This window comes from Borostomias antarcticus (genome assembly GCF_949987555.1).
Source record: "Borostomias antarcticus genome assembly, chromosome: 4".
Classification (NCBI taxonomy): Eukaryota; Metazoa; Chordata; class Actinopteri; order Stomiiformes; family Stomiidae; genus Borostomias; species Borostomias antarcticus.
The window spans coordinates 1530851-1545247 of NC_140237.1; the positions used below are offsets into that span (position 1 = coordinate 1530851).

At 47.9% G+C, this 14397-nt stretch overlaps 1 protein-coding gene across 1 annotated transcript; it reads left to right on the forward strand.

Moving 5' to 3' along the window:
* The first annotated feature begins 449 nt into the window (after positions 1-449).
* On the forward strand, positions 450-13502 carry LOC311308251 (ras-related protein Rab-11A-like). Its single transcript, XM_084437191.1, has 5 exons — positions 450-610; positions 2466-2661; positions 4276-4469; positions 12949-13029; positions 13176-13502. Exons 1-5 carry the CDS (start codon positions 571-573, stop codon positions 13310-13312), a joined length of 648 nt encoding a protein of 215 aa, XP_084293317.1. The 5' UTR covers positions 450-570; the 3' UTR covers positions 13313-13502.
* Positions 13503-14397: the final 895 nt, after the last annotated feature.

Below are 14397 nucleotides of genomic sequence, written 5' to 3' on the forward strand. Positions count from 1 at the left end.
CAGTATTTTACGCAAGCTAGTTCTTAATGCTAATTCAGACACACTAACAGAGCGGGGGGAGCTGTGAACGCGCATTGGAAATCCACAGGAACGCGCAAACTGTTCGTGAACGGGGCGGGGTCTGAGAAAAGCACAACTGCGCATGTCAAAAGGGGTCGATTCGGCAAGATGGCGCTGATCAAAATGTTTCAGGAAGTAAATCGCTTCCTGGCCCCTTGGCTAGTCTGCTTAGCTGTCTAGTTTGCTGATACGAACTTCTCTAAATATGTAGCTAACGTTAGCTAGCTAGCTCTTGGGCTAAAAGTTCATCACGTAAGTATTCGCGGATCGCCGAACGGATCGTGTATCAAGTTTGTCCAAGTGGATTTGCCATACATGATGACGGACCAGGAGCGCATGCGCAGATGCTATTGGAACCGATCTATTCCATCCATGGCTGGAACTGACAAGAAACACTCCCTGCGCCGTTAGCTCAATAGCTAGGAGCAAAAGTCTCTATAAATATCTTAATTAAATCGCTCATTTGTAGCAGTTGTACTTGTTGAAATATAGACATTCAATCACTAGAAAATGGGAACCAGAGATGATGAGTACGATTATCTGTTTAAAGGTAAAGTTATGAACGTTATTCCCTTATCTTTTGGGCTATCTTCAGCTAGCTAGCGTAGTTACCCAGACACACACACACGGGCTGGCTCACTAACCCTAACCCTAACCCTTCAGCTAGCTAGCGTAGTTACCCAGACACACACACACGGGCTGGCTCACTAACCCTAACCCTTCAGCTAGCTAGCGTAGTTACCCAGACACACACACACGGGCTGGCTCACTAACCCTAACCCTTCAGCTAGCTAGCGTAGTTACCCAGACACACACACACGGGCTGGCTCACTAACCCTAACCCTTCAGCTAGCTAGCGTAGTTACCCAGACACACACACACGGGCTGGCTTACTAACCCTAACCCTTCAGCTAGCTAGCGTAGTTACCCAGACACACACACACGGGCTGGCTCACTAACCCTAACCCTTCAGCTAGCTAGCGTAGTTACCCAGACACACACACACGGGCTGGCTCACTAACCCTAACCCTAACCCTTCAGCTAGCTAGCGTAGTTACCCGAGACACACACACACGGGCTGGCTCACTAACCCTAACCCTAACCCTTCAGCTAGCTAGCGTAGTTACCCCAGACACACACACACGGGCTGGCTCACTAACCCTAACCCTTCAGCTAGCTAGCGTAGTTACCCCAGACACACACACACGGGCTGGCTCACTAACCCTAACCCTTCAGCTAGCTAGCGTAGTTACCCGAGACACACACACACGGGCTGGCTCACTAACCCTAACCCTTCAGCTAGCTAGCGTAGTTACCCGAGACACACACACACGGGCTGGCTCACTAACCCTAACCCGAGACACACACACACGGGCTGGCTCACTAACCCTAACCCGAGACACACACACGGGCTGGCTCACTAACCCTAACCCGAGACACACACACGGGCTGGCTCACTAACCCTAACCCGAGACACACACACACGGGCTGGCTCACTAACCCTAACCCGAGACACACACACACGGGCTGGCTCACTAACCCTAACCCGAGACACACACACACGGGCTGGCTCACTAACCCTAACCCGAGACACACACACGGGCTGGCTCACTAACCCTAACCCGAGACACACACACACGGGCTGGCTCACTAACCCTAACCCGAGACACACACACACGGGCTGGCTCACTAACCCTAACCCGAGACACACACACACGGGCTGGCTCACTAACCCTAACCCGAGACACACACACACGGGCTGGCTCACTAACCCTAACCCGAGACACACACACACGGGCTGGCTCACTAACCCTAACCCGAGACACACACACACGGGCTGGCTCACTAACCCTAACCCGAGACACACACACACGGGCTGGCTCACTAACCCTAACCCTTAGCAAGCTGCGGGCTCGAGCTTAATCAACTAACTGCCACTAGCTTCATACTGCTTATAGCTGTAATCCGGACATTTCCGTCACTTGTTTTAGCTTTAGTTTGTTAGCTAGCTAATTGGATTTGCTAGCTAGCTATCAGACTGGAAATGTATGGGGTTGACACACTCACACACACCATAATCACGCTGATGTAGCTAACTAGCTAGCTAACTAAATGCATATAAATTGGAAAAGCAGATAAGGTTAACGCGTTAGCTTGTGATGGCTCGTTAACCCTGCTAACGCTATTAGCTTGTTAGAGAGCCAAGAAAGCTTACTTGGCTAAACTGTTACCCAGCATCTCTTATGTTAGGTTGACGTTTATTTTCATTGACTTATTGACATTTACAGCTACATAGGACCCAAATGGCTTTCCATATTTAAAGTACCTGAAGAAAACTCTAGTTAAACATAGACAAAGCCTACATTTTAATGACTTTCCCTCCTTCCTGCCCACCCCACCCCTAGTGGTCCTGATTGGAGACTCGGGTGTGGGGAAGAGTAACCTGCTCTCCCGTTTCACGCGGAATGAGTTCAACCTGGAGAGTAAGAGCACCATAGGGGTGGAGTTTGCCACCCGAAGCATCCAGGTAGATGGGAAGACTGTGAAGGCTCAGATATGGGACACAGCTGGACAGGAGCGCTACCGGGCCATCACCTCTGCGTAAGTTGTGTGTGTGTGTGTTTGTGCCAGGCAACATTAGTTTGCATGTTAGCCTGTGTATAAATGGCAGCATTGCTCCCTGGTCAGTGTCAGTTGAAATCTTTGTGTTAAAAGCATCAAGCGCCACGCTCAACCAACCAGTTTAGTTAGTACATGCAGTCTGTAATAATTGACTCACTCTACAACTTATTTGGTTAGCATTAGCATGACAGAAAATCCCCCAGAGGATAATTTCTCTCCTGCAGTATCCAGTGCTCTGCTCCTGTCATAAATTATGTAGTCTAGCATATCAATAAGGGAATTGTGCAGTCAGTATGAAAGAACAGGATGCATTAGTGGACATTGCATCCAGTAGATACCTGCTCTAAAATGGAGAGGGATGGATGTTTGTATCTATTGTCCCCCAGCCGATGAGCTCAGTGGGGGGAGACTATTAAGCCTAATTTATACTGTCTAAGACAAACCCTGTGCGTCAGATTTTTTGACTGTTGATTTGGTTGCAATGGAACTAAACACTTCTAAATGGTTAAACACAATTGCTCAGAGCTATAGCTTGTCTTACACAGTACAAATTAGGCTTTAGCTCGATCCGTGTCCCGTTAGTTAGTTCCTCCGTCTCACATGTACCAGAGCCCCACCACTAAGAGGTGCTTGCCACAGTTCATTTTTCCCATTGCCAATGTCGAGCCTCTGTGAGACGACACTGAAGCACGTACCGTCGAATGGGTGTGATTTCAATGTGATGAGAACTCCAATGTACTGTACAAGGAATGACACAATGCCAAGCACTATTATTCACATAAACATTTAGCAATTGCTATTGTTTATGCGTGCCACCACCTTCGCAGCCATGAGGCGCTCAGAGACCGTGCCCACAAGTTGGGGGAAAATATTGTGGCCTCTCCATAGACTCAAAACACAGACTGCAAAATAGCATCTTTTTTGTGTCTTCTGACATTCACTGTGCTTTTTTGAGGATTTCATAATCTTTCTGGTATATTTAGGGAGTGGTTGATGACATATTAAGCTCTTACTGTTATCAAACGACTGCATAAGACACTGTCGCATGATGCAATGAAAACAATCATGGCTGCACACAGTCAGTAATTATCATTAGCTCATCATTACAAACATTGCACAAAAATGAATACATGATGTATTACTATAATAATAAATTGTGTAAATAATGTTTATGGTTGAAAACTAGCATTTTCCACTGGTGTTTGCCATTAGAATGTTGGATTATTCAACATAATTTATTAGCCTACCTTGACACTGGAAAGTGTCTCCCTTTGGAAAAGGGGTTTTAAGAAAATGCAGAGCTGCATATTGATTATCGCACATTGATCTCTAATACGTTGAACATCAGTGTGTAACCCACAGCATGGTAGAGAGCAATATATAAATACAAAGTCAGCATCCTAGGTTGATAGTCCTTGTCCATCACAACTGACATGTTTTTTAGGAAAAAGTCGCCTCAATTTGCTGGTACAGAACCAGACATTGTTGCATCCCTGTAATAGTTAGAGTAACTATACTTACTATATGCAGGTTTAGTGGATTTTTGGACCCTGCTGCACCATAGCTCATTTTCCATGTGTGATGTGATCCCAGGTACTACAGGGGCGCGGTGGGGGCTCTCCTGGTCTATGACATCGCCAAGCACCTGACCTACGAGAACGTGGAGCGCTGGCTGAAGGAGCTCAGGGACCACGCCGACAGCAACATTGTCATCATGTTGGTGGGAAACAAGAGTGACCTGCGCCACCTGCGGGCGGTGCCCACCGATGAGGCGCGTGCATTTGCTGGTCAGTACACCTCTCACTAGTAAACAAGGGTTACTTAAGGGTATATCATGCCTGTTTTAGAATGATGTTGTATTGGAGGCACATTGCAAGACATTGACTCATTCATTACAAGGTTACACGTTTCGTAAGACTGACACATTCATTAGGGCTGGCCCGAGTCACATTCATTAGGGCTGGCCCGAGTCACATTCATTAGGGCTGGCCCGAGTCACATTCATTAGGGCTGGCCCGAGTCACATTCATTAGGGCTGGCCCGAGTCACATTCATTAGGGCTGGCCCGAGTCACATTCATCAGGGCTGCCCGAGTCATTCAACTATTCCACTATTCGTTCAGTAGGTTGGTATCCGGAGCTCGATTCATTGTTCGGAGCTTGTTTTTTTTTCCGTCCCGATGCTCCAAACCGATACCAACATCGACCAGTGAGTGACTTGCGAAAGTGCAACTGGGTTTTCTCCCTCAAAACCCTTTCGGCAGGTCTCTGGTTAGGGCTGTCCAAGCATTTTGCCGCTGTCTCTCCTTCGCTCCGGTGCTGCCACACACACACACACACACACACACACACACATGCGCGCGCGTGGCAGCTAGGGCTGTCAACTGAGCTCAGAAGGATATTTGACTTTCTCTCTTAAATATTTTCAGAAAATTGAATATATATTAGATTATTAATATTATAGAATTTTGCATAGAAAATCATGCATACAATGGAACCACTTCTAACCACAAGAGGGCACTCACCGCCTATTGTAAAGAACAAGCACCAATGGAACTTTCGTGTCTGTCTCTGTTTACAGGATTGAAGTATTCAAGTAACGTTAATACCCAGTCAACATGGGTGACATTTAGTGCAAACAGGGTCCATTTGTTAGGCCTATAGTAGGGCTGCTCGATTAATCGGATTTTAATTTAGATTACGATTTGGGCTGTCAACGATCATTAAAACTAAATAATCGCCATAAAACGATTTTGCACAAATCAAGCGCACCCTACACTGCAGAGCTATACTGCGCTTGACACTTTAGTTCAAAGCGAGACGAGTTGTCAAGCGAGGCGCACGCATGCTCCTCTCGAACAAAACACGACAAGAAGAAGATTATGGCAGCAGAACGAGAGGTGGACAAGAGAGCTAAAACAATGTCAGTGGTGTGGAAACACTATGGGTTCGCGGAGACAGATTTGGACCAAGTTGACACGGTGTGTAAAATTTGCTACGCAGTCGTAGCTGCCCCTCAAAGCAGCCCTTCTCAGTCCCGTTGTCGCATTCCGCTCGTTCATGCCAGACAACAGTCCTTTGCTGCTCCATTCACTTTGCCGTCAAAATAAATCGGTGTCGGCCTATTTAGGAGAGGCGCTCATATTTACAAGTGTCAGATAAACATGAAACGTCACTCACCTAAGCAAACGGGTCTATTTTAACAAATGCTGGGTTTTGAAGCCTCGGCGCTACCATTAAATAACTTATTTAGACGCGTTCTGTCCGAGTGAAATTATTTTTCAGAGGTAGTCTTCTTCTGTGGTGGTGCCGGTGCTTTGAAGCTTCTTAATTTATCAGTTTTGGCACTTTTATTAATTTATTTATCAAGGTCAAGGTTCACTATTTGTCTCCCATGGGAGAAATGTATCTAATCCAAAGAACATTTTTAAAAAGAAAAGCCACTGTCAACATTTAATAAATTAATTGTTATCAAAGTCAATAATTTGATTTGTGAAGAAAATTTGTTAAGAAAATGTTAAAACTTTTGATTAAAAAAAAGAATTCAATGAATAATCGTGTTAAATAATCGTGATCTCAATATCAATCAAAATAATCGTGATTATGATTTTTGCCATAATCGAGCAGCCCTAGCCTATAGCCTAGCCAACTGAAAACAAAACGGGGAATAGCCTATAGTGCTTATACACTTGATCGTATTCACTGCTTGTTTACAATGTTGCCTGCTGGCTGCAGAGAAGATGCGCTCAGATTTTAAGGAAGTACGGTATTTTCTCGCCACCTAGAAGGATAGATGGATAGATACTGTAGATACAGTGGTTTTGTTGTTTTTTGGTTTGAAAAGATTGAATACTAACGTTATGTGTTTTGTCATGGTTAGAAGATGGACGGGACTCTGGAGGCTGTGACACGCTGCTTTGCGGTAGCCTACTAATCAAATCTACATTTTGAAGATCGATCATGCATTTTTCCTCCACTCGACGTTGACGACTAGTCAAAGTTTGAGTATTTATTTGACAGCCCTAGTGGCAGCACCAGAGCGGAGGAGAGACAGAGGTGAAAATGCTTCTTAAATGAACAGCCCTAACCTACTAGCTTGCTACTTAGCTAGCATATATTATCTTTTCTTTATAAACACGACACAAGCACGTTGGTGTGGCGAGAGTTGGAGCGAGCAAAGCTGGACTACTGGTAGCCTACGTTTGGTAGCAAACAGCCAAAAATATTATTTTTTTTAAGCCATTTCGAGTTTTGATTGATTTTGATAGTCTACTATCAACCTCTAGTTTATCATGGTACAAAATAGATCTTTATTAAAGCGAATTGGAAGTGGTTTTTAAGAGTTTAAGGGTGTAGCCTAGAACGCGAAAGTGAAACCACTACAGAATGTGAAAGTGAAACTTAAAATTGGGCAAATTGACACAAGCCATTATAAAATAAACCCACACATGATTAAATCATGAACAAATGCTCACTTAGCAAGCTGAACAATCTAGCAAGCTTACAATCTACAAGTAACAGGAGGCAAAAGTTGGACAACAAAGGAATGACTTTTTGGTGAATTGCACAGCTTGTCACCGGTAGAAGGACTATGCAATACTGGGGTTAGAGAACGAATAGTATTGGATATTCGTTTGTTCACACCAAAGAGTATTCGAAGCCTGTAAAATGGTGTTGGGGACAGCACTAATTACAAGGTTACATGTTTGCAAAGTGTGTTATTACCTTTGAGTGTCTGTTGGTTTAGTATTTGTTGTGTAAAGTTCTCCTGCTTTTAGTAGAACTAGTGCACAGTGCATGTGGGACCATTTGGTGGTCTATCTAGGAGTAGAACAACTTGTGTTTGAGTGCACAATATATTTGAAAGGCCATCCATCCATCCATCCATCCATCCATCTTCATCCGCTTATCCGGGGTCGGGTCGCGGAGGCAGCAGCTCCAGCATGGGGCCCCAGACATCTCTTTCCCTAGCAGCATCAACCAGCTCTGCCTGGGGAATCTTTAGCCGCTCACAGGCCAGTGCGGAGATGTAGTCCCGCCACCTAGTCCTGGGTCTACCCCGCGGCCTCCTCCCAGCCGGACACGCCTGGAACACCTCCCTAGGGAGGCGCCCAGGAGGCATCCTCACTAGATGCCCGAACCACCTCAACTGGCTCCTTTCGACGCAAAGGAGCAGCGGCTCTACTCCGAGTCTCTCCCGGATGACTGAACTTCTTACCCGATCTCTCAGGGAGACCCCAGCCACCTTCCGGGGAAAACTCATTTCGGCCGCTTGTATCCGTGATCTCGTTCTTTCGGTCATGACCCATCCTTCATGACCATAGGTGAGGGTGGGGACGAAGATAGAACGGTAGATCGAGAGCTTTGCCTTTTGGCTCAGCTCTCTTTTCTTCACAACACTGCGGTAAAGCGACTGCAGAACCGCACCAGCTGCTCCGATTCTCCGGCCAAACTCCCTCTCCATGGTTCCCTCACTCGTGAACAAGACCCCCAGATACTTGAACTCCTTCACTTGGGGTAAGGACTCATTTCCTACTCGGAGCGGATGGGCTACCGGTTTCCTGCTGAGAACCATGGCCTCAGATTTAGAAGTGCTTATTCTCATCCCAGCCGCTTCACACTCAGTTGCGAACCTATCCAGAGAGTGCTGGAGGTCGCAGGCAGCTGATGCCATCAGGACCACATCATCTGCAAAAAGCAGCGACGTGATCCCCAGCTCACCGAACTGCAAACCCACCTCCCCACGGCTACGCCTCGATATCCTGTCCATGAAAATCACAAACAGGATTGGTGACAAAGCGCAGCCCTGGCGGAGGCCAACCCCCACCGGAAAGGAAGACGACTTACTGCCGAGGACCCGGACACAGCTCTCGCTCTGGGTGTACAGGGATTGGATGGCCCTAAGTAGGGACCCCCTCACCCCATACTCCCGCATAACCCTCCACAAGACCTCAAGTCCACAAAACACATTTAGACAGGTTGGGCAAACTCCCAAGCCCCCTCCAAGATCCTTGCGAGAGTGAAGAGCTGGTCGGTAGTTCCACGACCAGGACAAAATCCACATTGTTCCTCTTCGATCTGAGGTTCTACTATCGGCCGGACCCTCCTTTCCAGCACCTTGGAGTAAACTTTCCCTGGGAGGCTGAGTAATGTGATGCCTCTATAATTTGCACACACCCTCTGGTCCCCTTTTTTGAATATTGGGACCACCACCCCAGTCTGCCACTCCTTCGGCACTGACCCAGACTTCCACGCAATGTTACAGAGGCATGTCAACCAAGACAGCCCCTCTACACCCAGCGCCTTCAGCATTTCTGGACGGATCTCATCAGTCCCTGGGGCTCTGCCACTGTGGAGTTGTTTGACTACCTCAGTGACCTCCTCCAAGGAAATTGATGACCCCCCATCATCTTCCGGCTCTGCCTCGATCGTAGAGGGTGGATTAGTCGGGTTCAGGAGTTCCTCAAAGTGCTCCTTCCAACGCTCAACAACCTCCTCAGTTGAGGTCAGCAGTGTCCCCTCCTTGCTGTATACAGCTTGGATGGTCCCCCGCTTTCCCTTCCTGAGGTGTCTGATGGTCTTCCAGAAACACTTTGGTGCTGACCGAAAGTCCTTCACCATGGTTTCTCCGAACTCCTCCCACACCCGCTGCTTTGCCTTGGTCACGGCCGAAGCCGCAGCCCTCCGGGCCAGTCGATACCCTGCAACTGTTTCTGGGGTCTCCCGGGCTAACATACCCCGGAAGGCCTCCTTCTTCAGTAGGACGGCTTCCCTGACCACCGCTGTCCACCACGGTGTCCGAGGGTTACCGCCCCTTGAGGTACCTATGGCCCTCAGGCCACAGCTCCCAGCCGCAGCTTCAGCAATGGAGGCTTTGAACACCGACCACTCATGCTCGATGTCCCCAACCTCCACAGGGATGCCTGAGAAGCTCCGCCGGAGGTGGCAATTGAAATCTCTCCGGACAGGCTCTTCCTCCAGACGTTCACAGTTCACCCTCACTACACGCTTGGGTTTCCCAGGTCTGTCCAGAAGCTTCCCCCGCCATCGAAACCAGCTCACCACCAGATGGTGATCAGTGGACAGCTCTGCCCCTCTCTTTACCCGAGTGTCCAAAACACATGGCCTCAGATCAGATGATACGATAACGAAATCGATCATCGACCTTCAGCCTAAGGTGTTCTGATGCCAGGTGTACTTGTGGGCATCCTTGTGTTCGAACATGGTGTTTGTTATGGACAAACCGTGACTAGCACAGAAGTCCAACAACAAAACACCACTCGGGTTCTGATCGTGGTGGCCATGCCTCCCAATCACGCCCCTCCAAGTTTCTCCATCATTGCCTACGTGTGCATTGAAGTCCCCCAGTAGGACAGTGGAGTCCCCTGCAGGAGCCCCCAAAAGGACTCCACTCAGGGTCTGCAGGAAGGCTGAGTACTCTGAACTGCTGTTCGGTGCATAAGCACAAACCACATTCAGAGTCCCCCCCCCACAGTCCTAAGGCGCAGGGAGGCGACCCTCTCGTCCACTGGGGTGAAATCCAGCACAGAGGCGCTCAGCTGGGGGCTAGCTAGTATAGCCACACCTGCCTTTACGCCTCATACCGTGAGCAACTCCGGAGAAGAACAGGGTCCAACCCCTATCCAGGAGTTTGGTTCCGGCGCCGGTGCTGTGCGTGGAGGTTAGCCCCACCAGATGTAATTGGTATCGCTCCACCTCCCTCACCAGCTCCGGCTCCTTCCCCCCCAGCGAGGTCACGTTCCATGTCCCCAGAGCCAGCCTTTGCTGCCCGGGTCCGGTCCGTTGGTGCCCCCCGCCTTCAGCGCCACCTAGTTGGCAGTGCACCCGACCCCGACAATTCCTCCCGCGGGTGGTGGGTCCACGGGATGATGGAGGAGGAGATGGTGCTTCCACGTTGCTTATTCGGGCTTGGCCCGGCCCGGCTCCGTGGTAAGCCCGGCCACCAGGCGCTCGCATGCGGGCCCTCCGTCTGGGCCTGGCTCCAGACGAGGGCCCCGGGCTTCCTCCGGGCCGGGTCTCTCTTCCTTTTGGTTGTTCTTTCATCGGGATTTTACCTGTAACCCCAGGTAGGGGGGCTAGGGGGTACTACCACTTGCCCAAGGTGGACCCCCAGACTAGTGGAGGGAAGGAGGCGTCTTACTTCTCCATTCTAGTTTTACAACTAGCCACTGCCCAGTATTTTAAAATTTGTATTTGAAAGGCCTTTATTCAGAAATTCCACAGTGATTCGTTCTGGAAGGAACATAGGTTTTTGAAGTGTAATTAGGGATTGGAAACAGACGATTTTCTTTTCATAATATGCTGAATATGATACCTTGTTGATCAGTATAAGAGACATCAAGGCTTCCACAGCGATTTCTCCTGAGTCATAACCTCCTTGGTAAGACGCTGAAAAACCTCACGCCCAGAAGGAAATAACGTGGCGGCTGCCTTGACCGCAGTAATATTTCTGAGGGCGAACTTGGAGTTTTTTTTAATTTCGGGAAACTCAGTCAAATAAAGCATGTGCTGATAACGCATCACAGTTTGATTTGAAGTGTCCTGAAGTGAAGGGCTGAATAAAAGCCTACCTGATATTCACACTGTTGATGCAAAATGCCATGAAAATGTGCTGATAAAACCATTTTGTTCACAGATAAATACGGTTGCAATTTGGATAAGATGTATAGCTAGTTGGTTTTTACAGCTAGCTGTGTACCAACTCATCTCACGTTTGTTCAGTGAAGAATGCAATGTGCATGCAATGCCAGTCGAGAACTGCTGATCCAAACAACTTCACAGATGACACTTCACACTCAGGGGTGCTGAGGAATGCAGATGTATGAAGTTGATTCATACATCTGCTGGTTGTTGAGATAATTGCGGACATGGTAAGGTTGCCGGTAGGGGTGGGAATTGGAAGTGATCTCACGATTTGATTTCGATTTTTGGGGTAACGATTCAATTTCAAATAGATTATAGCCAATTATATTTTCAATCAGATTCCATTATGATAAAATTTTCATTCTACTGTACAACGGAGAGTTTGGATACTTGATTCTGATTGGCTAGCAGCCGTTGTAAAATACTCTGTAACCCACGGCTGCGACCGCATAACAATTAGTATTAATGCGCTGTCTATCTCATCGACGAGGCCATTGATAAGATCAAGCTGTAGGCTATGCTTTGCGTAGCAACAACTCGCAGCAACCTCGCCTTTTTCATATCCTATTACAAAAACGCACTCATCAGTCCGACTCCAACACCCCTACCAGCAAAAACGAGTGCTCTGGAGAACTGTTTTAATAACTGCACCATAGCTGGAAATGTTCAAATAAACGTGAACCATGAACACCCGAATTATGCCTATATAGGCGTACGTGAACAAGGCCAACCCAAATAGGCGAGATAGCCTATGTTGCCTGGCAACCATTTAATTCAGAACTATAGCCTATCGCGGAAGATTATGTAATACTAAAATTATAAGAATGATCGGTAAATAAATGATTGAATGTTACTACTGTGTGTTTTTGTGAATATAGATATGTAGTAACCGTTGTAGAAAAGCAATTGACCACTCGAGGCAGTGGGTTACACTCAATCAATCAAAGCTTTATTTGTATAGCGCATTTCATACCCAGAGGCAACACAATGCGCTTTACAGAGAACAAGGGAGGTGGGCATACGACCCACTCTACATATTCCACACAAGATTTTACAACAGCTACAGGGGTTTTAACAACGCCCCATAGCTGTGGTAAAATCCTGTGTAACCCACTGCCTCTCGTGGTCAATTGCTTAAATGAGATTTCCACTATTTGACTGCAGTAACCCATTAAATACAGTAATCCATTAAATACACTAACCCATTAAATACACTAACCCTTAAAATACAGTAACCCTTAAAATACAGTAACCCATTAAATACACTAACCCTTAAAATACAGTAACCCATTAAATACACTAACCCATTAAATACAGGGGGTCCCATAATGATAGGGGAAACACTGAAATACATCCCAAGCACAAAATTGTGAAAACAGAATCAAATCACATTTTTTGTGCAAAAAAACAAAAACAAAAACTTTTATGAAAAAAAGAAGATTTTTTGGAATTTGTGAATCGTCGAGAATAGAATCGCGATTCTTACATTAATAGATTTTCACCACTCCTAGTCGCCAGTGGTCATCGCTGGTCCAATTCTGTAATTAGAGAGATGAGAAATCAAATATTTGATCATTAATTTTCTTGTTTTTCTTCCCTTTAGAGAAGAACGGCTTATCTTTCCTTGAGACATCAGCCTTGGATTCTACCAATGTTGAGACTGCCTTCCAGACCATTCTGACAGGTGCCTGGGTATTTTCATGATGTCATTTTTTTGGCTGACATGTCCAAACCTGTTCTTGCTGCTTTCTTGTTGGTTGCATCTGCGTGAGAAGTCTGCATCTCAACACCCAGCCTGATATAACCTATAACTCACCCTCCCTCCATCAGAAATCTACCGTATCGTCTCCCAGAAGCAGATGTCGGAGCGCCAGGAGAGTGACATGTCTCCTAGCAACAACGTGGTCAACATCCAAGTGCAGCCCACCGAAAATAAACCAAAGATGCAGTGCTGTCAGAACATCTAGCCTGCTATGTCCTCCTCACCCCCTCCCCCTATATACCTGCTAGGGTTCTCCTCCTTCTGTCTCACCCCCCTCCCCCTATATACCTGCTAGGGTTCTCCTCCTTCTGTCTCAACCCCCTCCCCCTATATACCTGCTACGGTTCTCCTCCTTCTGTCTCCCCCCCCTCCCCCTATATACCTGCTAGGGTTCTCCTCCTTCTGTCTCCCCCCCCTCCCCCTATATACCTGCTAGGGTTCTCCTCCTTCTGTCTCACCCCCCTCCCCCTATATACCTGCTAGGGTTCTCCTCCTTCTGTCTCACCCCCCTCCACCTATATACCTGCTAGGGTTCTCCTCCTTCTGTCTCACCCCCCTCCACCTATATACCTGCTAGGGTTCTCCTCCTTCTGTCTCACCCCCCTCCACCTATATACCTGCTAGGGTTCTCCTCCTTCTGTCTCCCCTACGTCCTCCTCACCCCCTCCCCCTATATACCTGCTAGGGTTCTCCTCCTTCTGTCTCCCCCCCTCCCCCTATATACCTGCTAGGGTTCTCCTCCTTCTGTCTCCCCCCCTCCCCCTATATACCTGCTAGGGTTCTCCTCCTTCTGTCTCCCCCCCTCCCCCTATATACCTGCTAGGGTTCTCCTCCTTCTGTCTCAACCCCCTCCCCCTATATACCTGCTAGGGTTCTCCTCCTTCTGTCTCCCCTACGTCCTCCTCACCCCCTCCCCCTAGATACCTGCTAGGGTTCTCCTCCTTCTGTCTCCCCCCCTCCCCCTATATACCTGCTAGGGTTCTCCTCCTTCTGTCTCCCCCCCTCCCCCTATATACCTGCTAGGGTTCTCCTCCTTCTGTCTCACCCCCCTCCCCCTATATACCTGCTAGGGTTCTCCTCCTTCTGTCTCCCCCCCTCCCCCTATATACCTGCTAGGGTTCTCCTCCTTCTGTCTCCCCCCCTCCCCCTATATACCTGCTAGGGTTCTCCTCCTTCTGTCTCAACCCCCTCCCCCTATATACCTGCTAGGGTTCTCCTCCTTCTGTCTCCCCCCCTCCCCCTATATACCTGCTAGGGTTCTCCTCCTTCTGTCTCCCCCCCTCCCCCTAT

What these genes read in the sequence shown, in the direction of transcription:
- LOC311308251 (XM_084437191.1), top strand. Translation starts at nt 571, where the DNA reads ATGGGAACCAGAGATGATGAGTACGATTATCTGTTTAAAG. An exon ending in GTACGATTATCTGTTTAAAG is followed by an intron (nt 611 to 2,465) that starts GTAAAGTTATGA and finishes CCCCACCCCTAG; the next exon opens with TGGTCCTGATTGGAGACTCG. An exon ending in CTTCCAGACCATTCTGACAG is followed by an intron (nt 13,030 to 13,175) that starts GTGCCTGGGTAT and finishes TCCCTCCATCAG; the next exon opens with AAATCTACCGTATCGTCTCC.